The sequence below is a fragment of the Poecile atricapillus genome, chromosome 9, assembly GCF_030490865.1.
Source record: "Poecile atricapillus isolate bPoeAtr1 chromosome 9, bPoeAtr1.hap1, whole genome shotgun sequence".
Taxonomy (NCBI): Eukaryota; Metazoa; Chordata; class Aves; order Passeriformes; family Paridae; genus Poecile; species Poecile atricapillus.
Genome location: NC_081257.1, coordinates 775,171 through 797,358, shown reverse-complemented (window position 1 = coordinate 797,358; position 22,188 = coordinate 775,171). Strand labels below are relative to the sequence as shown.

At 48.4% G+C, this 22,188-nt stretch overlaps 1 protein-coding gene across 5 annotated transcripts in view; it reads left to right on the top strand.

Moving 5' to 3' along the window:
* Positions 1-1,448: 1,448 nt before the first annotated feature.
* IQSEC1 (IQ motif and Sec7 domain ArfGEF 1) overlaps positions 1,449-22,188 on the top strand; it is a 291,177-nt gene continuing 270,437 nt past the window's right edge. For 2 of the 5 annotated variants that reach the window (XM_058844749.1, XM_058844756.1), the window contains exon 1: positions 1,451-2,064. In XM_058844749.1, the coding sequence (XP_058700732.1) occupies positions 1,799-2,064 (266 nt within the window). In that variant the 5' untranslated portion in view covers positions 1,451-1,798. Of the gene's footprint in view, positions 2,065-22,188 lie in introns of all 5 variants that reach the window. The other 3 variants (XM_058844751.1, XM_058844752.1, XM_058844750.1) reach the window with 3 other exon arrangements.

Here is a 22,188-nt window from a genome sequence, read left to right as displayed (position 1 = left end):
TACTCTGGCTGTGTGCTACTGTGAAGGTTTCCTCAGAGAGGTATCATGATAAGCATTTCTTTCTACACAGAGCAGAGCAAACTGCACTTTAGCAAATACATTCTGAACTATTAGTATTCAGAAAAATAATATTTTCAAGAATTCTAATGGAAAATACTAATCAAGTTCCTGGGAAGGAGGCTTCAGTGAGCAGCTAAAGTTGCGTCTGTGAAGTCAGGATCCCCACTAGGACTGGAAATTAGTCTTTCATGCCTCAGTCACCTCGACAGTCACAACAGCCCTTCACTGCACTAGTGTCAGAGCGAAAGTAACAGTTTCCCAATAACTTACTTCTGCCTAAAGCCAGAATGACCCTGGTAAATGCCAGACTGGTCTGGCTATGGCTGAATCCTCCCCTCACGCCCCTTTTCTCCCTGGTGACTGCGAGAGGCAGAGAGGGAGAAGCTGGGACAGGCAGCCTGTGCTTTGGGAGCTCCGTTCCCAAACCTGCCATGGGGACGTGGCAGATGGGGACAAGGCGGAGCCTCCCCAGGAGCGGGGGCCCCTCGCCCCGCGGCACCGGCCGCGCTCCTGAAGCCAAGGCGCATCCTGGCAAAGGTGAGAAAGAGTTGACTCCACCACGAAGGGTCAGGGCGTCAGTGACAGAAGAACAATCCGTCTAAGAAAATTTTATCAATTGTAAACTTGAAAAGTGGAAGGGTGGAGAGAAGAGGTAGAAAAATTAGGAAAAAAAAAAAAAGTTAAGGAGACATACAGAGGAAGTGAGGAGAAAAACACGTCTTCACCTTCCTATCTTCTTCCTGCAGTATCTCCCCGTTTCCCTTTTCTACTCCCGGTTCTCACAAGCATTCCCAACACACACTTGGGATGATACAGGACCCAAAAGCTCGGCAACTTTTCTTGGCTTGATGCAGCCTTAGCGGGAAGCAGCATTTCACCAACAGAGGTTTTAACGCCAGGGATGCTGACGGGAGAGGCGGAGGGCTCTGCTGCCTGACTTGGCGCGTGCTGCTGGGGCGCCCGGCTCGGGGCGCTGCCACCCCCGCGACGGGAGCCCCGCTCCCCAGATGTGCCAGGGACAGCTCTGGTCCCGCAGGCCGGGTCCCCGCCTGCCTCCGCGCACATCCCTGCGCCGCCCCGGGGCCCCGCTCCCGAGAGCGCTCCCGCACCTCTCCCGGGGCTCTCCCCGCCGCGGGGAACGGGGAACGGGGCCCGGGCCGCGCAGGGATGGGGCACGAGGATGGGATACGGGAATGGGATGAAGGATGGGGAACGGGGATGGGATACGGGGATGGGATGAAGGATAGGGCACGGGGATGGGATGAAGGATGGGGCACGGGGATGGGATGAAGGATGGGGCACGGGGATGGGGCGCTCGCCGAGCCCACGCCGGCCTCCCGGAGGAGCGGCCGCCCTTACTTAAGCGCATCCCGGCGGCGGCGGCCACGGCGGGGGAGGCGGGGAGCGGCGGACCCGGCGCAGGGACGGCCCGTGCCCCTGCCCGGCTCCGAGCGCGGCGGGGGCAGGGCGGGACGGGCACGGGGACAGCGCCGGGCGGCTCCGGTGGCGGCTCCGGCTCCCCCGGCCCTGCCCTCGCTCGGCGGCGGGGGCCGAGCGGCAGCAATGGCGGCGCGGGGCCGCCGCCCGCCCGGGCAGCCGCGGCTCTAGGAGGAGACTGGCGGGGCCGCGGGGCGCCGCTTTCCGCCGGGGTATTTATTCCTCCCCTCTCGCTTAAGTTGCCAGCGGAGCGCGCTGGCCGGCGCCTGTCCCCCCCGCGCCGCGGAGGTGCGGGGCGGCCATGGAGAGCCCCGCCGAGAACCCCAGCAAGGCGGCCGAGTACCTGAAGGAGCTGAACAAGATTATCGAGACGCAGCAGGAGCTGCTGGAGAAGCAGAAGCGGAGGATAGATGAGCTGGAGCAGCAAGTGGCCAAGTTGTACCACGAAAATGCCTGCCTTCAGGACGAGCATCACCGGCACCTGGCCACATGCCGGCTCCAGCAGGGTATCCCTCCTGCGCCCCCGGGGGTGCTGAGCGCCATCCAGGAGAACGCCAGGCACGAGAAGTAAGCGCTGTCCGCCTTTCTTTGCCCCCTTTTTGCGGAAGGGGTTTCCCTAGCGGGGTTTCCCTTCCCTTTCCCCTCCTGCCTTCGGCTGCCCGAAGCTGGAAGCAGCGGGACTCCCTGCGGGGTGTGTCCCGGGGCGAGCCCCGGGCTGCTCGGGGGACAGCCATGGGGTGCGGATGGGTGGCCCCAGCCTCTGTCCCCCAGCCCGTGCGGGTGCCCGTGTCTCACTCGCTCCCTGGCCTGGGTCCCGGGGGGGTTTCGAGCCGGGGCTCCCCGGCTGCCCAGCCCGCCGTGCCCACGGCCGCCCCTGCAGCCACGGCCGGGCAGAGCCGCGGTAGTGGGGCGCCAGGAGCAGCGTGGCGAGCCCTGCCCTTCTCCCTGTAGCGTGTTCGCTGCCGGTCCGAGAGCCGTGGGAACCGAGGCTTCCCAGCGCGGGGAGCCGCTCGCCCCCCGGGAGATGCCCCGCAGCGCTCCCGACGAGAGGCCCTTGGCTCCGGCCGCTATCGAAAGTGACCCGGCCAAGGGTCAGTAAACATTGGCCGCTCGCCACTGCCGGGCTGGCCCGGGCCAGCGCCAGCTCGCCCCGTTCGGGCCACCTTCGGTCCCGGCCGCCTCAGCTATTCCAGCCTCTCTAAACCGAAATTAATCGTCTGCGTTTCCCCAGCGCTGGGAAATCCGCTTAGTTGCGCGGTTCCGAAGCATCAGGGATTCGGGAATAGCAAGAACTATCTTGGGCTGCGCTTCCCCGGCATGATTTTACTTCTGGAAAAGTATTTAAGGCTTGGCTTTTCCCGGAGCGGAGTGGGAAAAGCATGCATGCGATTAGGAGCCTACTCCGCTGCTTGACACAGCACAATGGGCTGTTTGTGATCCGCTGCGCTGGAATTCCTTAGGTTTATAAATACAGACGCGGCGGCTCCCGGCCGCAGCCAGCCTCCGGGATGCAGGATACGGCATGGCCGGAGGGAGGGAGGGAGAGCCCCGGCCCTGCTCCCGTGGCGGGATGGATGGAGAGCCCCGGCCCTGCTCCCGTGGCGGGATGGATGGAGAGCCCCGGCCCTGCTCCCGTGGCGGGATGGATGGAGAGCCCCGGCCCTGCTCCCGTGGCGGGATGCCTGCGGTGCATCCCGAGCACATCCAGGCACTGCTGGCTCGCTCGGGAGCAGCAGCTCGGGCAGCCCCGCTGAGCTCGGCTGCCTCTCCCTCCGGAGAGCAGTGTCGGGCTGGGATATCCCGGCAGCTGCCCCGGGTGCCGGGAGCTGCCGCCGGCAGGGTGGAAGTGCTGCTGCTGCTGTGCTCGGAATCGGGGGTCCTGGTGCTCCGAAGCAGCGTTTTCTCGGAGTGCTGCTGTGGAGGCTTCAGAAGGGTCGCTGCTCGCCCAGCGTCCCCTTTGCCTGCTCCTGTTCTCAAGCCTTGCCCCTGGCCAGGGGAGCAGACTGGGAAGGGAAATGGCTGTGCTTCCCCAGCGCCCTTCTTGCTGTCAGTGTCAACGAGGCTTTTTTTTTCTGTGATGCTGGGGTAATCACTTTAGGCTTTTTTATAAACAGAGATGTCCCTCTGAAACTAAATAGCTCCTTTAATAAACTGGAGAGCATGCTGTCATTTATCAATCAATCAATCAATCTCTTAAGAAGGAGCTGTTTGCAGAAAACATGGAATATTTACACTAATCCTATCCTGACTATCCATGTCCAGTACCCGAGGTTTTTTGTGGCTGTGCTTGTAGTACAAGATGTCAACTCAGCTATCTTGTCCCATTTGTCTCTTGCAAACGACATTACCAAAATTGTACAAATGGCTTGCCTTGTTTGATAATATTTCTCCTCTGCAGCCCAGGACTCATTTGCAGAGCCCTCCTTGGGCAGGCAGCTCTGGGGACTCAGAGGCTTTTAAGTCTCTTAAGTGGATTTGATGCTGGGATCAGAATTAATCTGGGATATTTATGGCAGAGTTGTATTGCTTTGAGGCATAGCCTGGGGGCTTAGTGGGGAAGCTGGGAGCCAGCCCTGTGCATCTGGCCCGGCCCTTGGCCCACGTGCCCGCCTGGGGAGCCACAGCTGCAGGGCCACCTTCTTCCGAGCAGTCCTGTTGTTGTCCCCTCTACTCCCCCAGAATTGTCCTCCCTCGGGTGTCCTGCAGGTGGCCCTGCCTGGCTGGATGGGGGGGTTTACACACGGGGGCCCGGCACAGGGGCTGTGGCAGGGGCTGGTGCTGTCCAGGAGCAGGGACAGGAGCCACTCATGGCATCAGTTTATTCTCTGTCTGGATACAAATGATGGAGGAAGTCTCCAGCTTGGAAAATAGAGACTAATACCCTAGTTTTAAAGTCTTTTTGCAGTCCCATGGTTCCCTCAGCTTCCTGACAGCCCAGCCTGCAGGTTCCAGGGCTATGTAGCTTTGCTTTCAGAAGCTCAGCCTCATTTTCCTCAGACTTAATTGTCCCATTCACCTTGGGGATGTTTGGGTGCGTCATGAGGATCCCTTGTTTGCCGAAGTTCAGTGTCAGGTGCCAGTGATGCTGAAATGGGCAGTGACCACTGCTCTTCCTGACACTTCAGAGCTAAAAAGAATGGAATACGTTTTAAAGGAAGCCGGGCTTCTCTTAGTCAAATACACCAGGACTTTTAGAAGTTGTCTTGTACCTTGACTTGAACAATTTTTCTAAACTGCTTAGATTCCTGTCCTGCAGCAGCTCCACCTGTGTGAGGTGGCTGTGACAGGGGTTCCATATTGCCAAGTGTGGGTAACTTGTATAAAAAGAAGTATGGAGAAGTTATATGAGATAATGTGGTTATGGTTAGGTCTTAAACTTAATAAAAGATAGTAAAAGAACCTGATGACCAAACAACAAAATCCCCACAAGTCCTAAAAGTTTTTAGTTGTTACAATGGAAGGAATATACAGGAAGGAATTGTTACAGGAAGGAATATACTGCTTGAATAATTTAGAAAAGCTGGTGTGGTTGTAGAAATTCTGTCGCTTGTGAGGAGGGGAACTGTTAATGGGACCTGAATTGAATTCTGGAAGAAAGACACTCAGTCCAATAATAAATAAATATATAAAATTAATACATAAATATAATAAAATAATTTCGTTTATTCACTTTCAGAAAATTCCAGAGTAGAAAAAAAGTTTCTTCTGTGCCAGTTGCTGAGGGAAGAATGGAGGGAGGAGCAGAGGGCTGGGTGAGCAGCTGCAGGTGTGCTCCTTAACCTACAAGGACAGACCAGAAAAGGTTTTGGGGTGGTCTCATTAATTTTACAATGATTTGCTGAGACCAAATCAACATTAAAATGCACTGGTGGAATTGAGAATAGTTGATTACGAGGCTTTGTTGTATGTGATGAATCAGCACAAGGAAGATAATAGTAGGTTTTTAACTCATTAAGGTGCTTAACTCTGAGTTGCATAAGACTAATTTTGAGTGGCTCCTTTTCATTGAACGTTTTAGAAGTAGCAAGAGCCTCTAGAGCTCAGCTCCCCGGTGTAATTTGATAATGTGCTTTTTCTGTTTGGGTGTACATCCAAATGTATTGCATTTTCTCACATTTCTACAAGGAGAGTTTTGTGTCTGAGAAGTCAACACTGTCCCCTCGCAGCTTCAGGAGGGATGTTTGTACTTATCCTAATCAAGTTAAAAACTGTGCTGCTTTTCCACAGAGAAAGTGTGTGGTGAGAGGCTGAAGAGGAGGGAGAGCAGAGTTGTCTGCTAAGACAGAACAGTTTGAAGGGGGGAGCTGTTTTTTGCAGCTCGGTCTGAATTCTGCACCTGGCCTGGCTGATTTATTTTACATTAATCTAGGGCTGGTTTTATTCTCTGAGGCACGACATGGCCGGGTTGGAGCTGTAACACACCCCCAGAGTGTCTGGGAGACGCTGTAGGGCTGGGTGAGGTGTGCTGGGAGCAGTGGAGTAGCTGAAGTTGTTGCTCTGGTGACAGTCACATGTGAAGGCTGTGTTGTGCCCTACATAAACCGAGCTTGTGACTTGGCGTGTTGCTGCTGGCGCTGGGAGCTGCCCTGCACACAGCCTCAGCAGCAGACCAGACATTGCATTAGTGTAGAGACCAGCAGGGCTTGGATTTTTCTCCTTCCAGAGATGTCCTTTACTAAGACAGACTGTTCAAATGACGTAAATCCTATTTCCCTGCCTGCACTGCACTTGAGCAGCAGCTTGTTTTTGTTTGCAGTGCTGAAGTGGAGGTACCCAGCATCTGCTAAAGTGGGCTTGTACTTGGGCAAGCTTCTGCGTTCTCTGCCTCCGTAGCAGCAGGGATGGAGATGAAGCGCTGCTGTTGGGTCCTGTTTCTCCAGCAGCTGCGTGGGGAAGTGTGATTTGTGGCTGGAAGTCTGCAGTTCCAGCGCCGTTCTTACCAAAGGATGCACCTCTGCATGTTTATCTGGCTCAGCTCCTGAGGAATGCATTCATGTGGAAAGCACAGGTTGTGTCCAGGATGAGCAGGTTATTCCTACAGTGTCCTGTCAGCCCTGTAGCAGGTGGGGATGGTGTAATTCCAGCTTTGAGCAGAAACTTGCACCTTCAAATAACTTTAAAAAACCCCGTTCACTTCATTTTCAATCCATAACAGGAATAGTGTGATTGCTGAGCCCTGAGCGTGAGGGTTTCAGACTGGAGGGAGTGCTTTTGCTTTTGAGGCCCTCATTTTGGGGTCATTAGTGTGATTTAGACAGCAGCATAGGGGTGAGCATCCCTTAGAACAGGCATTTGTGGTGCTGGCAGGCTGCAGGAAATCAATAGTGTGAGGATGTGTAAGAAGATGTGAACTTGCTAACTAAACTCGGCTAAATTATTTTGGATCTCTGAAATATTGGCAAATTCTTGTACTTAATATCTGCTAAACGTTAAGCTAAATGATAACACGTAAAGACAAATTAATTTGAAAACTGATGTGTGCTGTATAATCAATAAACCAACACAGGGAGCAGGGTGCCAGGAGCACAATGATGACAGAGCAGTGAGCTGGTATCAATAAAGTTCCTGGCAAGTCAGAGGGGGAAGGGAGAACATGGTCCAGAAAGAGAGCAGCAGAAATACATGTTGTTTTGGGAGAGGAAAACCAGTGTAACAGAAAAGTAACCCATCTTGTAGCACAATAGCTTTAAAACTGTTTTCAAAACTTGAAATAAATATGTCCCATTTAGAGCAGAGCAGTCCAAAAGAATTTCCAGGACTTGCTGGGTCTGGAATCCTCCTCTGATGAAGCCTTTTATTGTGCTGACAGAGATTGCAGCTTTTGAGCTTCCCAACTTGGGAGCTGTGTTCTGAACTTTAAGAACAAAGTACATTTTCATGCTTGTTGGTGCTCTGATGGCTTTCCTTACAAATTCACCATTGATGAATCTGAAGAGCACTTCCAGAGATGCACTTTTGGAAAAGATCTGGCAATGTGCACGGATGCTGGGGCCTGGTGAGCCACTGAGAGCTGCTGTGATTACTGAGAGCCAGGTGTGGGTCTGAACATCCCCTTCCCTCTTTCCCCAGGCCCTCGCTCCAAGCTAGCCTGGATCTACTGCTCTGTGCACACATGTGTGGAGTTCACAGAATGACACTGCTGCCTGTCCTCATCCAAGGAGGACAAAGGAAGGCCTCTCCTGGTCTGCAGTGCCAGTCTTTGCTTGCTTTTATCAGAAACCACAGCAGGGACAGGAGCAGGTTGGCCCCTGTGGAAGGAGGCTCTCACTGCAGTGTCTCCGTCCTTGGCTTCTCAGAGCTTGGCAGGTTTGGGGTGGTACATCAGGCAATGTTTTTGGGGTCAACCCTAAAAGTCAGTATTGCTTCTGAAGACCTGAGCTTCCTGTTGGGTGAGGGATGCTGAGCTTTGTCCACTCCAAGTGACAAACCTTTGGGAGGAGGTGAAGAACGGACATACAAGTTTCTGAATCACGCAGTCTCCTTGGTTGCTTCAAGGTTATTTGCTTAGGAAGACAAGTCTCCTTCAGTCCTTAGGAAAGGTGTGTCCTGGCAAAAAAATAAGTTACAGTTTTTTTGAAAACCTGAAGCAAAATACAGCACACCCAAAGAAGGGTCTTTAGGAAGAGCTGATTTGAGGGCATATCACAGAAGTTCTGAAAGAAAAAGCACCAGGCATTTCTAGGTGTTTCCCTACTGCATACTGATGGGGGATAAATTATTAACACTGAAACAGTAAATTCTTAAATCCTCCTTGCAAGTAGCATCTCAAAAAGCTTAATTTTATTTTTTAGACCCAGCAGAAGTAGTTGGCTGTTCATGTGCTGGACAGTGGTGCTGAGCTGAGTCTCATGCCCCGAGTGGGGCCTTCAGACACAGAGTTTGTGCAGAGTGGGTGCAGAGGCTGTGGCTTCCCCCAGGGCTCTCTTAAGGGCAGGAGGAGCAGCCCCTGTTTGACAGTGCTTCGTTTGGTGGCCCTGATGTGGTGCAGGCCCACAGGGCATCACAGTGCTCTGAATTTCCCTGGAATTCATGCCTCCACTGGGGTTAACATCCCCAGTTTGGGGAGAACTGCCCCCAGAACAGGCAGCCTGTACCAGGTGAGTTTAGTGTTTGTTCTTTGGAGCTGTGCTCTGCCCCAGGCTCCTGCGTGCAGGTGGAGGGAGGTCATCCCATGCCAGGCAACAAGGAGGTATGTGGGAAGCTGCTTAGGTAAGTGGATTTTGCAGGTCAGAAGTAATTCCTGATGTGCAGCCCACACTTGCATTATTCTAATTCAATCCCATCATTCCTACTCAGACCCTCTCTATTATGGTAATTGCACTTTTTTTGTGTGTATTTTGCAGCCTGCAGATACTTTTAGGCTGTACCTGCCAATGCTCCTGCCTTTCATCTTAGCTCAGCGAGCCTGTGAATGAGGTTGTCATAATTCCTTTCTGCTTGTATCCCTGTCTAATTGCACTGTTTTTCTCAGCAGAATTGTTGAATTGGAAAGGGAGACAGTGTGAGGAGGCCGTGGCGCAGCAGAGCAGCGTGGTTTGAAGAGATGGATGTGATGGTGCATCCTACTGGCTGCTGGCTACCTGTCCCTGGGCTGCTTTTTCCCCCATATTCATTGCTAGGAATTTCTCTCCAGATCCTTCATAGCATTTCCTAAAATACTGGAATCCTCAGCTATTGCAGTTTCTGTGCTACAGTGGGAGAGATGCTGGTTTTGCTGACCAGAATTGCGGATAGGAATTATTGCAGGTCACTGCCCTGTGGTTGAGGACAGAAGCAGGAGCAGGAGGTGTTTCCTCAGTCCCTCCTGCTGACCTGTTCTCTGCCCTTGGCACAGTGAGCAGGGGGACTGATGGCTCTTTTACAGCTGGGCAAGTCAGCGTTAATGATCTTCTCTTAATGGGCTGCTCAGACACTGGGGTGAGAAATGGTTGTGTTAAACAGCACACTTGGGACAAACAAGCCTCTTAGAATCCTGGGTGACTTCGTGGCCATAACCAACTTGTTTGAGTTAAATGATGTTGTTTGTGTGGTTTGTGGCAGGAAAAACTAATAATGTTAAAATCAGAGAATGAATCCCAGACTGGTTTGGGTTGGAAGGGGCCATGAACCATCCCATTCCACCCCTGCCCCTTCTCACTATCCCAGGATGCTCTAAGCCTTGTCCAACCTGGCCTTGGACACTTCCAGGGATCCAGGGGCAGCCCCAGCTGCTCTGGCCACCCTGTGCCAGGGCCTGCCCACCCTCCAAGCCAGGAATTCCTTCCCAATATCCCATCCATCCCTGCCCTCTGGCAGTGGAAGCCATTCCCTGTGTCCTGTCGCTCCATCCCTTGTCCCCAGTCCCTCTCCAGCTCTTCTGGAGCCCCTTCAGGCCCTGGAGGGGGCTCTGAGCTCTCCCTGGAGCCTTCTCCTCTGCAGGTGAGCACCCCCAGCTCTCCCAGCCTGGCTCCAAAGCTGATTCTACTGCAAAGTGGCCAAAATATTTGAAGAAGGTGAAACGCTGCAGGGCAAAGAGCAGTTTTCCCAGCAGAACCTGAAACCCTGACTCACGGGTTTTTCTCCCCGCTGTTGTGTCCTGTCGGGTGTGGAGCTGTGATCCTGGGGATATCCATCCCTCCCCATTCCTACCCCCATCCCTGAAGGCAGCATCCTGGGCTCGGGCTGTGCTCCCTCTGCTGGCTCTGCTCTCAGCTGCTCAGCTACAAAACCACATCTGGAGCATGGAACCTGTTTCTCATGGCAACATCTCCACTCCTTCTGCATCTCCTCAGGCGTTGGAAAGGTTGCTGTGAACGCAGCTGAAGATTCCTCATGAGCTAAGTTTTGTCTTAATGTGCAGAGGGAAACTTTCTTTTCAAGTGGTGCCGTTTTAAAATATTCGCAGGGAAGAAATTATTCTGCTGTGTGTAGACTGAGTCTTACTGCTGTGCTAGATAAGAAAAATGCTGCTACTGAGTAGCTCTCTATAGCAACTGATTGAAATATAATATACATTATTTGCATGTTAATAAGACTTCTAGTCAGACTTCTCTGGCAAATGAAAGTGGAGACAAAGACACGCATGTAAAACTGCAACACAGTAATTCAGATTTACTAAGTGTGAATTCATTCTGTAATGAGGCAAAGAAAGCAGCAGGGGAAGGTGGGGAGAGGCAATCTCCTGGCCTTCTTCAGGGTTTGGGATACAGCTGGGGGTTGATGTTTGTCAGGGTTTTCCATCTTTGCTGGATTTTTCCTGGCCCTCAATGACTGCAGGTGACTTGGCAGCTTTTAATCGCTCCTTTTGGGCATGGACCATAGAGCTATGGGGGGAGTTCAGGGAGACTGAACTCAGGGGAATTGGATTCCCTGGGACTGGGGAATCTGAAGCCCTGGTAGAGTTAAAATTGGCCCGGGATGAGGACAACAAGAAAAGCTTGGACTGTTAGCAACAAAGGGAAGAGTTGGGAAAACGTCGGCCCTCTGCAGAAGGAAACACACCTGATGACCTGGGACAAGGAGGGGGCTGAGGCCACAAAGCTCTTTTGTAACCAAAGAATCATCTCTGAGGTTAGGACTGCATTTCAATTAGCAGAGCAGCTGTTGATCATCACTGAGTTAATAAGACACAACTGTGGAGTGGTACCTTCATTAAGGAGGTGTAAATGGGGACCATCAGCCTGACTGCCTGCAGGTGAGTGTCCCAGGAGGAGCTGATGGAATCCCTAGCCACGGCCAGTGCCCAAGGGGAACGCTGGGGCTCGGCAGAGTTGAGCAGCAGACTTGGGTGAGCAGACCTCAGAACTTTGTTGAGGCTGGGTACGGGTAAGGAATGGAACACTTTCATGTGAGTAAATACTTTAATGTGAGGTGAGCATGACCTCTCTTTGCTTGACTGGTCCAGGTTACCTCAGTTTTAGAGGTTCACTGCAGCAACACTTTGTTTTTCATTGTTTTTCTGTGAATGTAATGGTTCTCTGCTCATACGTGGGGAATATGTAATCTTGTTTGGTTGTCTTCTGAGCGCTGTTAATGGTCCTGGAAATACAGTGAAATGTCAGGGATGCATGTGAGTCATTCCAGAGAAATTATTGTCTTGTGGTTCAGGTCCCATTAATCTGCAGCACTGATCTCTTAGTATGGTTTTCTGAATTTAGGAAGTTATATTTCACTAGAATCAAGGGGTGTTTTTGGCTTTTGACAAACAAAAAGAAAGCAAACCCACTTGTGGATCATGGTAGATAACAATATTATTTTAGCATGATTTCTTGGTAGGACAGACACAGCCTTTGGGTGCACCCAGAGCTGTTGCCGTGGTTGTTTGCTAGGTCTGCTCTGGGGATGCTCTCCCTGGTGCCCTGTTGGATCTTGTGTGCTCACTGCAGGGAATTGGAGAGGAAGGTCTGTGGCAGTGCAGGGGATGTGGGCTGCCCCGAGTCCTGTGCCCAGGGCAGGCTGCAGATGGGGACTCCTCTCCCGCAATGCAGCTGGGACATTGTGCTGGGTTTGGGGTGACCTTGGGGGATTGCAGAGCCCTGAGCCATCCTTCTTCTTCAACCTTGCTGCTCACCTTGCCACAGCCATTTCACCCTCCTTTCATCATGGAATTCAGAGCAGGAGCTGGTTCAGAAACATTCTGCTTGATGGTCCTTTGTTCCCTTAATGGCTTCCTTGTCAGTCAGGCAGGTGTTCCTCTGGAAATTCAGGCATTGTTATTCAGATTCAAAGCACCCTGATAGATCATTATTTTAAATTCTTAACTCCAGTGCCAGGATCCAGTGGCATGATGACCCAGGGTGTGTGCCCTGTGTTTTAGACTGCCTTTCTCCAGCTTGTGCAGTGGTGTCCTTTGTGAGCAGATTGGGCTGTTTCTGTGGAAAGTCTTTGTAGTGACAGCAAAGAAGGAATTCACGGTTGTAGGAATATCCCCTGGGGGTTTTATTTGCTACTGGGAGTTATGATTAATAGCTGTTTTGTGGAGAATAGGTGTATTTTGACTTTTCCTTGCATTCTATCTTTCTGTGTAGCCCCGTGGCTGAAGCATTTGATCTTGGCATCAAGCTGGAGAAGCTGTGTGCACTCCAAAGAACATCTGCTTTAGTCCGTTCATTCTGCCTGGCTTTCTGCTTAACCTAGGCAGGAGTGTGGGTGGGAATTCTCAAACCATCAGTGTAACTCTTGGTAAAATTCACTGCTAAAATTAAACGTTGTCCTGATCTTTTTAAAGGCAAAAATAGCCTCTATCACCTTGTATCTAAATTAATGCATGTAATTTGGGTGCGTAGCGCCATAGAGGTGACCAGTTTCTAATTACAGGAAGGTAAAATGGGGATGTCTGTCCCTTCCCGTGTTCCTTCCTGGAGGATTTTCCTCTTCATTTAGCACAGCCTTTCCTGGTGTTGATCTTCCTGATCGAGACCCAAAGTGTGAGGCCCTTTTGTGCAAGGGAAGGGCTGGGATCTAATGCAAATGAACCAGCTGGATTTGAATAAGGTAAAAGCCTATATTCAGCTTTTAGGCTTGGTTCTATTTTAAGCTTTTAATTGAGTCCACCATTTCTTGAGTGCTTGAGGTTGTCAAGGGTTGAGAGAATTACTTTGTCTTTCAGGAAAGGAGAAAGCTGACATTATTTCAGGTTTGCTGAGGTTGTGACAGCAGTTCTAGTACAGAGTTAGTGCTGACATGGAACACTCCTCCGGCCTGGTGGGCTGTGTTTGTGCCAGTCAAGTGCTTGGAGATGAAAGTGCCAGGCATGGAAGGGAGGAGAATCAGTAGTGAAAGAACTTACCTATAACCTTTTCTCCAAATGGCTTGGGAGGAAAACTTTGAAGGCAGTGATCTGAGACTGTGGATATAGTTCAGTAGTTGCTCTTGGCTTGCATTGCAAGGGAATTCTAAAAGGGTGATAAAAACTACTTCATGTAAGGTAGCAGAGACCTCTTGAATCAAAGGTCAAGAGTTCCTCCTGCTCATATTTATTTCTAGTGGCATGCAGCTTGCCAGGCTCCTGCGACCATGTCCTGCTGTAGATGGAGCTCACCTTAGTGCTGGTTTAATATTTAGTTAGAGTCTGATGTGCAGGTCACTGGAACTGAAGGAGGGAGGCAGGAAAATTAATTTCTGCTCCTGCTTTCCCCAGTTGCCAGTGTTGTGCCTTACAAATTTTCTGGCCTTTGGTGCTCAAAAAAGAGAATGGTTGGACTGTGTTATAAATTAAATCAGCCGAATTTTATCAATAAGGATTTTATTGAAAATTTTGTAAAATCCAATTTTGGAACAGCCACAATCAAAGTCAGCGTCGAGCCCGGGGTCGGCGCTGGGTGAACTCTGCACCAGCCCATGTGGCACTGGCTCCCCCAAGTTCACAAACTGTCTTTTGGAGTGCTGAGTTTTATACAGCTTTTTCGGCCTAAGGCTATGCAGCTTCCGTTTCTTCAGTTTCTTTCTTTTTCTTGTGTTCTTACATATTCATATTTCTGCTGCTGGTCTGTTGATGAGTTTTCCAAGAAGGGAAGAGAGTTTGAGCAGTTTTTCGGGAATTGGACATTGAGATGTATGGTCCTGAGGATTTCGACTAGATCACTATCAGGCGTTAATTGCTGGGTCGTTAGTAGGCTCGCCTTGCTTGGGTGGACCCATCTCTTCTCGGTGTTATCTTCATTGCTGGGTTAATTGCAAAATCCTGGGTTTCCTGCAGCTGCTTTTGCAATCTCAAGTTGTTTGTGTTTTATAGATTAAACATACTTTTATACTTGACCTTATATGTGTACAATAAAACGCGAATTATACCAACATATATTACAGACTGGGATCTGGATTCTGTGTTGAGCAGCACAGGTTGCTTTTGATCCTAAAAAGGAGATTTGCTGAAATCTCTTCAGAGCACTGTGATTAAATGGGGTTTTGGTTGTGTACAAGTGTTGCAGCAGTGCAGTCCTGTGCAGCATTGAAGTGGGTGATGGCTGCAGCCTCAGGCTGCCAGGATCAGAGAATCACTGCAAGCTGTGCTCTCTGTGGAGTGTCCCTGTGTCCCTCCTTGGAGCAGTGCACATTCCTGGGGCAGGGCTGTGGGAGCTCTGGGAGCTGAGGGCTGCAGAGATGAGGTGTGTGTGTACACACATCCCTCAGTGGGATGTGCTGGAGCCTGGACAGGGCTTGGGGCTGTCCAAGGGGATAAGTGATACCTCAGGATCTCCAGGGGACTTCACGCCTTAGAGGGAGCTAACAATCCTTGGTAAAGCAGAGAAAACATTGTGGTTTGCCTGCTTTTTCCTACTCCCTCTACTGTCCTTCAATTTAGTGACAGCTTTAGGGTGGTAGAAATGTGCCTGTCTTGGAACTCATCACTGAGAGCCTGGTGCTGCTATTGGTGCCCCAAAAATAGATATCAGGCTCTCATCTCTCGGGGTGTTTTTATGTGCTGGGAGTGAGGTGGTTTTTTTTACTCACCCGCCTTTTTTTCACCCATCTGACAACTTCCTCCAGCGATCTTATTTCCTATTCAAATGCATCTGATCAGAGCAGCTCCTTCTCAGGGGCTGAGGGTGCTCTGTCCTCCCTCCTGCTTGCACTGAAAGCAAGAAAGGATAATTTTTTTTAAACACATTGCAGAGTTATGTAACTTCTTGAGGAAAGTGCTTCCCAGGACTGAGCTGTCCTTATTATGTAATGTGATACATCACCAGAACTTGCTGATACAAGCCATGATCTTCACCTCCACTTGCTCATGAAAAACCTATTATTTCCTTGATCTCACTTGGCTCTGAGGACTGGGCACTGTTAGGACCTCATCTGAGTATTTTACTCTGGAGTAGGGAAAACTGCTGGTAAATCAGGTGCCAGTCTGAGCTACCTGCTGAGGGAGTGGTGTGCGTGGCCTGAGTCTCAGAGCTTTATTCCTGTGACACTGGTTTTAAGTGACTTTCTGTGTGAACATCTTTAAATAGATGCTTCCCAGGTTTGAGAGAAGAGCAGAGGTGGTTTCTGTGTGGCATGGCATGACCCTCTTAGAATGTTTGAGTCATCTTGCTGCAAGTGAAGGAAATCATTAAACATCTCAAAAGGAGATGAAGCATCCTTTCCCAGCTAGTATAATTGGGAATATACTTCCCTCATCCTAACAATGCACTGAACCTTGGCATCACCAACATACTTAACTAACCTTACAAAGGTACCTGGCAAAGGTCACCAGAGCTTTGCTTAACAATTCAGCTTGTGCAGGTCTGGAACTTTGTCAGTCTTGGTGCATTATGTTGATTTATGCTCTCGTATTCTATCCAGGAATAGATTGTGTAAAGTGGCTGTTCATCAGCCTACTGTTGTAATAATAAATGCCATGAAACTGGTGTGATATGCTCTGTGATTTTGGGGGTGATTCTGGTCCACAGAAGACCGGTAATCACTACTGGTTCCATTTTTCCCCCAGGGACAGTTATGGACTGGAACAAGCTTAACACTCAAAGCCTTTTGAGCCAAACCCTTCAAGCTTTTCTTTAAAGCTCTTACCAAAGGACCTAGAAAGGTCGTTTAGAGACCAATAGCCAATTTGTAAGTCATTATGCTCCTTCCTAGCTGAAATGCCAACAAAATATCTGAAATCTATGGCACCTGCTCAACTGAGAGCAGGATTTCCACTTTGCTGCTTGTGCTGGGCTGGTGGAGAGTTAACTGGGCAGGAATCCCACTCAGGCAGAAACTACTGCTAGTGGGGATCTCCTGACTGCTACAGATCTGCTCCTTCCCGAAGGATGGGCCTCTGCCTTAATAACCAATGTCTGCTATACAGTATTACCTTCCCCAACTGGAATATTTTCTTTAAGGCAGAGAAAGTAACAGGAAAGTCTCAAGTGTGCTACTTGTGACTTTCTGCCAGCTAATCAGGGAGCGAGTTTTACTTGAATTCTTTGTCAGAATCAACAATATCTTTCTTTAAATTAAGCAGGTTGCTTTTATTTCTAAAGAGCATTGTCAGTGTGGGGTGGCTTGATCTCACTGTGTTTGATTCCTGGGAGATGGAGAAACTCAAGTCTCTAATTAGCTGTCTGTTTGAAAGAAGTCAGACTTCTGAGCTTCAATAATAGTATTGTCTGGGATGTGGAAACAGCCAAAATCAACAGCAGTGCCCGGGGATTGGGAAGCTTGGGATGCTGTCAAAGCTGATAAATTATCTTCTCTCTTGGCTAATTTTGTGTTTGATATGAAGTGTGGAGGTACTGCTGCTCTGCCCATGCACTTGAGAAAGTGTGAATAAAGCAAGCTTGAATGCATGACCTGCTGCTCTGCAGCTCCAGACCTTCTGGGGGATAATTGTTCTTTGAGTTGGAAGTCCTCTTGTAAAGAACACAGGTTGGGAGAGCTGGAGGTGCTCACCTGGAAAAGGCTCTGGGAGACCTCAGAGCCTCTTCCAGTCCCTAAAGGAGCTCCAGGAGAACTGGAGAGGGACTTGAGACAAGGGCTGGAGGGACAGAACAGAGGGAATGGCTTGCCACTGCCAGAGGGCCCGCATGGATGGGATATTGGGAAGGAATTCTTCCCTATGAGGGTGGGGAGGGGCTGGCACAAGGTGCCCAGAAAAGCAAGTTGTTCTTTTATTCCTCAGTGTTTAGAAAATCCTGTGTCAAAATACCACATGCCCAAACAGAGCGGGTAGCAGACTAAATTATTTATCTGCTTAATTTATGATCTGCCCTTGCACTGCAGCGTTTGGAGAGCAAGTGACTTTGTTCTTGTTGTGAATTTTTCTTTCCACTAGCAACTACTTTCTCTGGTAGAAAGGCTGAGGTGCTTCTTGTAAACCCTGGTTCTCTTGGGGTGTTTCCTCATTTTAGAGCAGAGCCCCTTCTCCATGTTCAGCTGTAGCTGGAAAATAGAGCTGTGGGAAGATTCCTGCCATCCTCACTCTGCTTAGCTCCTCTAAAACCATACAAATTTAACTTGGTCTTTGTTTAGCTTTCCTAACCTCCCAGGAGTTTATATTTGGGATCAGTTTGTTAGCTTGGCCTCACGTGACAATTTTGTATGGTCTTTTCACTTCCTCCATGGGGATGCAAGCTCTTTACATTTATTTTCAAACTTAACATCAATGTCTAATTCTTTTGATGGCTTCCTACCCATAGCGCTTCAACTGTTGAGCATCAAAGTCCACGTTGAAGGCTTCCTGTTGGTAGGACAGGATTACAAGCGGCAGAAGGCAGCTGCACAGCACCAAGTCATTAATTATTAATTATGGTATTTCTGTGTAAAGCAGTTGCTTTAGGATTTGCTGCTTCAGTATCTCTGGGAGAAGGCTGTTACTGAGGTGGCTGAGTTATGTTCTGCACCTCTTGACAATGTGATTTTTCATGCTGCAGACTGAGCTGAAGGAATACATCACTGCAGCTTTACTTAAGGCAACTGAAAAACCCAGCCCTGCTCACTTGCTCTGATAGCAAGAAAAAAAAGATCCTGTTGCCCTTCATAAAAGTGGTGTGGACAATAATTTGTACCTTGGAAAACTTCCCTTTCCTGTACGTGCTAGTTTTTCTTAAAAAAACCCCAATAAACACAATGAGAAAACCAACCAAATAAAAACCCCCAAACCAAACAAAACCCTCTCCCCCTGCCAAACCTACCGAAAGTCTCAGATTCTCATGGCTTTTCAAAGCTTGTGCTTTACTTTACCTCAATGAACCAAAGATGGCAAAACATCCACTGACATCCATTTGTCCTTCCTAACCCAACAAAATATTCCATGGTGGTTGCACAATTTCAGTGTGTGCTAAATATAGCACGGAGCATGCTGAAGGAAGAAATCAGGTGTGTCTGTCTCAGACACCTCTCCCTGCTCCCAATTTTCCAGGAGCATTCCTTTTCCCATCTCATCCATCTGCACTCCCTGCTGATTTCACCCCTATGTTGCCTGAGGAAGCTCATTCAGACTGGGGTGGCCAAGGTGAGGCTGAAAAATGACCTTTAAGTGTTTTGACTGCCTCTTACCGTGAGCCTGGAAGCATCCTTATTGTAATTCAGTATGTTTCGGGCTGTGCAGAAGGGAAAAGTGGCATTTCTCTGCTGCCTTTTTGTGCTGGGACATGAAGCCTGCCTGGACCAGAGACTGGAGGGGCTGGGATGCCCCAGCTGCTCTTTTTCCCCTAATGAAAATGGACTTTTAGAGCTTTGCAAACAAGAGTGATATGGCACAATTTATGAGTTGAGGCAGTGAAAATGAGCTGCAGTGAGATTTTATGTTGATATTTGTGTTTATGTTAAAAATATGTATTTTAATGTAATAGCTACAGTGTATTTGACTAAGCAATTGGACCTTGGATTTTTCAGGAATTATCCTAATACATTTTTACCTTAGAAAGCCTTTAACAGTCTTCCTGCACAGCAGCCACATTCTATTTACCAGTTGGATTTTCTTCTGCTTTTGGGTATTTAAATACGTGAAGTTGAAGGAGTTCTTGTTTGTTTGTTTTTGGTTTTTGTTTGGGTTTTTTTGTTTGTTTCTTTTTCTTGGAGAACACTTTACAACTGATATTTGCAGTAATTTCAGGCACACTGGGAGCTCTGTGTTTTAGAACTGCATTTTCTTGGTGTTTCTTTTATTTAGATAATACTTATTTTGGAATCTGGTAAGATCCAGCAAGTGGACAGACTTCCTTGAGTGGAGCTACTTGCAGCTGTGGGTGGTTGCTGTTCTAATTCAGAAGTTTTTTGCTACTATACAAAACTTAAAGCACACAATGAACTTAAAGGAAATTCACAACTGGGTTATTCTGAGAAAAATCTTGGCACTGCAGTAAAAAAGGGCGTAACACAAAGCTTGCTGTTGCTTGGACTTAGTGACTTAAATAATTTCAAAACCCCCACCTCACAACAGAGCAAAATTAATTGCTGTCTGATCTCTTGTTTATAATTAAGTAAATGGATCAACCTGAAGCACTAAGGAGTGTGGCAGGTTTAGCCAGGGCTCTCAGTGACCAGTGCTGCTGACAAAGCATAGGGATATTCATTAAATTGCTGAGTGTGTATTTCCTTTGTTGCTTGAGCTGCCAGTAGGATTCCTGAGTAGCCATGAGTGGCTTGTTTGACTTGCAGCTCCCTGTGCTGTGCAGCCTCCCCACTGTTGCAGGAGTGTTGGAGATGCAAGGATTCAGTCCTGATCCATGGGAGTGTAGCTGGGAGGGTCTGTGCCACACTTCTGAGGGAGTTTTGCCATTCACATCTCGAGAGTGTTGCTGAAATTCGAGTTCCATGAAGTAGGTGTGGAGAACCTACTTATAGCAGCAGTGCAGCTTGCTGGAACCATCTGGTATCAGATCCTTTGGCATTCATGAAAAGCTTGCTCTTTATGTAAGAAACGGAAGAAAATCCTTGCAGAACAGCCAGCCTGGAAAACACAGGACTTCCCCCTCCTTCCTCTCCTTCCTCCAGAAAAGGGATTCAGAGAACCCAACTGTAAATGCCACGTGAAATGCAGTTAAAAGGTGTCTGTGACTAAATGTCTTGTCTTGCTTGGAAAACATTCTCTGGTATTTTTAGTCCCAAATCAGAAACTACTACTGGTGTTCCTGCCACCAGTGCTGGAAAGTGTGTTCTGAGGACAGGATCAGGCTCCAGGCTTTGTTTTGCATCTGGTTTTGTGTCCACCCCAGTGAAAGATGAGACTGTTGGAAAATTTGGTCAGTTCCTGAGAGGTGGGTACAGCTCTGCCTTCAGCTGAGGGTTGGCTTGAAATGTCAATAATAAACCAGGGTTGTTGCTCTTGTTGTCTTTGCCATTCCCCCCCTTGAACACCTGGAGCACACAAGCTGATGTTCTCATCATTTCTGCCTATTAGGAAGGGATCACCTTTCTGTATTGAGATTTTGGGCTTGCTTTATAGACTCTATTGCTGATACAAGCACTGGCCCAAATAAAATCTGTTTGCCCAAACAAATAAAGTGAGGACTTTTTAATTCTAATTCTTAATTTCTTCTGATTCTGTTAGATGTGAACTTTGGTTTTCAAAGGTTACCCTCATGTTCTTTGGGTCATCTTTCCTTGATCTTGTTGAGATTGTTGCTTCTTCTCTGGTTTGGCTGTGTTCTCACACAGAATTAAGTGTAATTTATTATAAAACCAACATATACTAGATCAAGAGAATAAACATGCTATAAATATAGTAACTTTTATCTGTGGATGTTGACTTAGCTTTATTTGGAACAGAGTACAGTTCTCTTTCCCCAGTAAATTTGAAAACCAGGGTTGATATTGAACTAATGATTCTTTTCTTATCTTGTGTGTGTTCTGGTAGATTATGAACTGCTTTTATATGCCTTTTTATAGACTCTTCTCCTGTTTCCAGATCGTGTATTTCATGGCCATGAAGTGTAACCTGACGTGGTAAATCAGCTTAGCTGTGGTCTGTCTTGCACAACACGGGATGAGGATGGATTTCAAATTTAATAATGCTGAATGACATCAAGTCCTAGCAAGCTCCTGACTGTCACTCCTTGCAAATGCTTTTATTTGGCTTGTAAATGATGCTTGAGGTAATTAGTGCACACTGCAGGGTGTTATCTGAATTCTTGGGGTTGATCAGCAGGCTGAGTGTCAGCAATGTGGAAGCAGATCTTGGTTCAGAAGTATGAAAAGGACATTTTGGAGCCTGGCAGTAATGGATTCTTTATACAAACCTGCATAGTTTTGCTTGGAATTTTAGGAGTAATGTCATGATTTACTTTTCTGTCACTTGCAGATGGGAAGTGGGGAGCTGTTTGTTCCCCAAACAGCAGGAGTTTATCCTTGATGTAGGAGAATGTATAGCTGTGCTGGAATCTCACAATGGATGTTTGCAAATAACCCAATATTAACACTTGCCTAGGAAATGTGTTTAGGAACCCACTTTCTTTGAAATTGGGCTGGTGTTTGAATAATTTAATACACTCTGAAATGGAAAACAGGCTGCTCTGCTGGAGGGGCTTTTCTGAGGAGTAAAATGCTCAAAAGACGAGGCTGACCTCACAACTCTTCTGTATTTCTTTTAGAGCTGCTTAGGGGTTTAAAGGAGCTGAGACTTATGAATTGCAGGCTGTAAGTTCAAGTGTGGCTTGATTGGAATAAATGCTCCAGTGCAGTTCCTTTAACAATTTGATTCTAAGTGTTCAGTTTCTGTCTTGCCAAATTCATTTGAAGCTCAGCATCAGGCAGGGCTAAGCTTTGCTAATCCTTCAGAAACATTTAAACTGCACACAGGTAGTTAACAAAGTCAGTGGGACTACTGGGAGCAGTGCATTTAAGGGTTCTATTAAATTAGGATGTGTATTTTCTGGGGATAACCAAGAAATGCTGGCAGTGCCCTGTTTGTTTGCCTGAGGGCTCTGCACCATTATTTTCCTTTCCATGCAGAGCACTCAGCAGACAAGAGGCATGCTGGTGCACTCTAGCACTGAAGGAGAAAAGATAATAAACCAATTGTAAAGAGCTTCAAATCTCTGCATTCTGTTCCAAATGCATCTTTCCAGCCTCTGGCTGAATCTTCTGTGGAGGAAAGCCAGACTGTGGCCAGGAGGGAGCCAGGGCCAGCTGTCAGGAGAAGAGGCTGGCAGCTGGGGAAGTGTTTTAAAATAATTGCATGGGGAGTGTGCAGGAAAAGCTCTCATGATTTCCCTTTCCATAGCTGTCACTTCAGTACATCATAGAATTAATAAAATAAGGTATATTCACACTATTGTGATAAGGAAGCTGGAG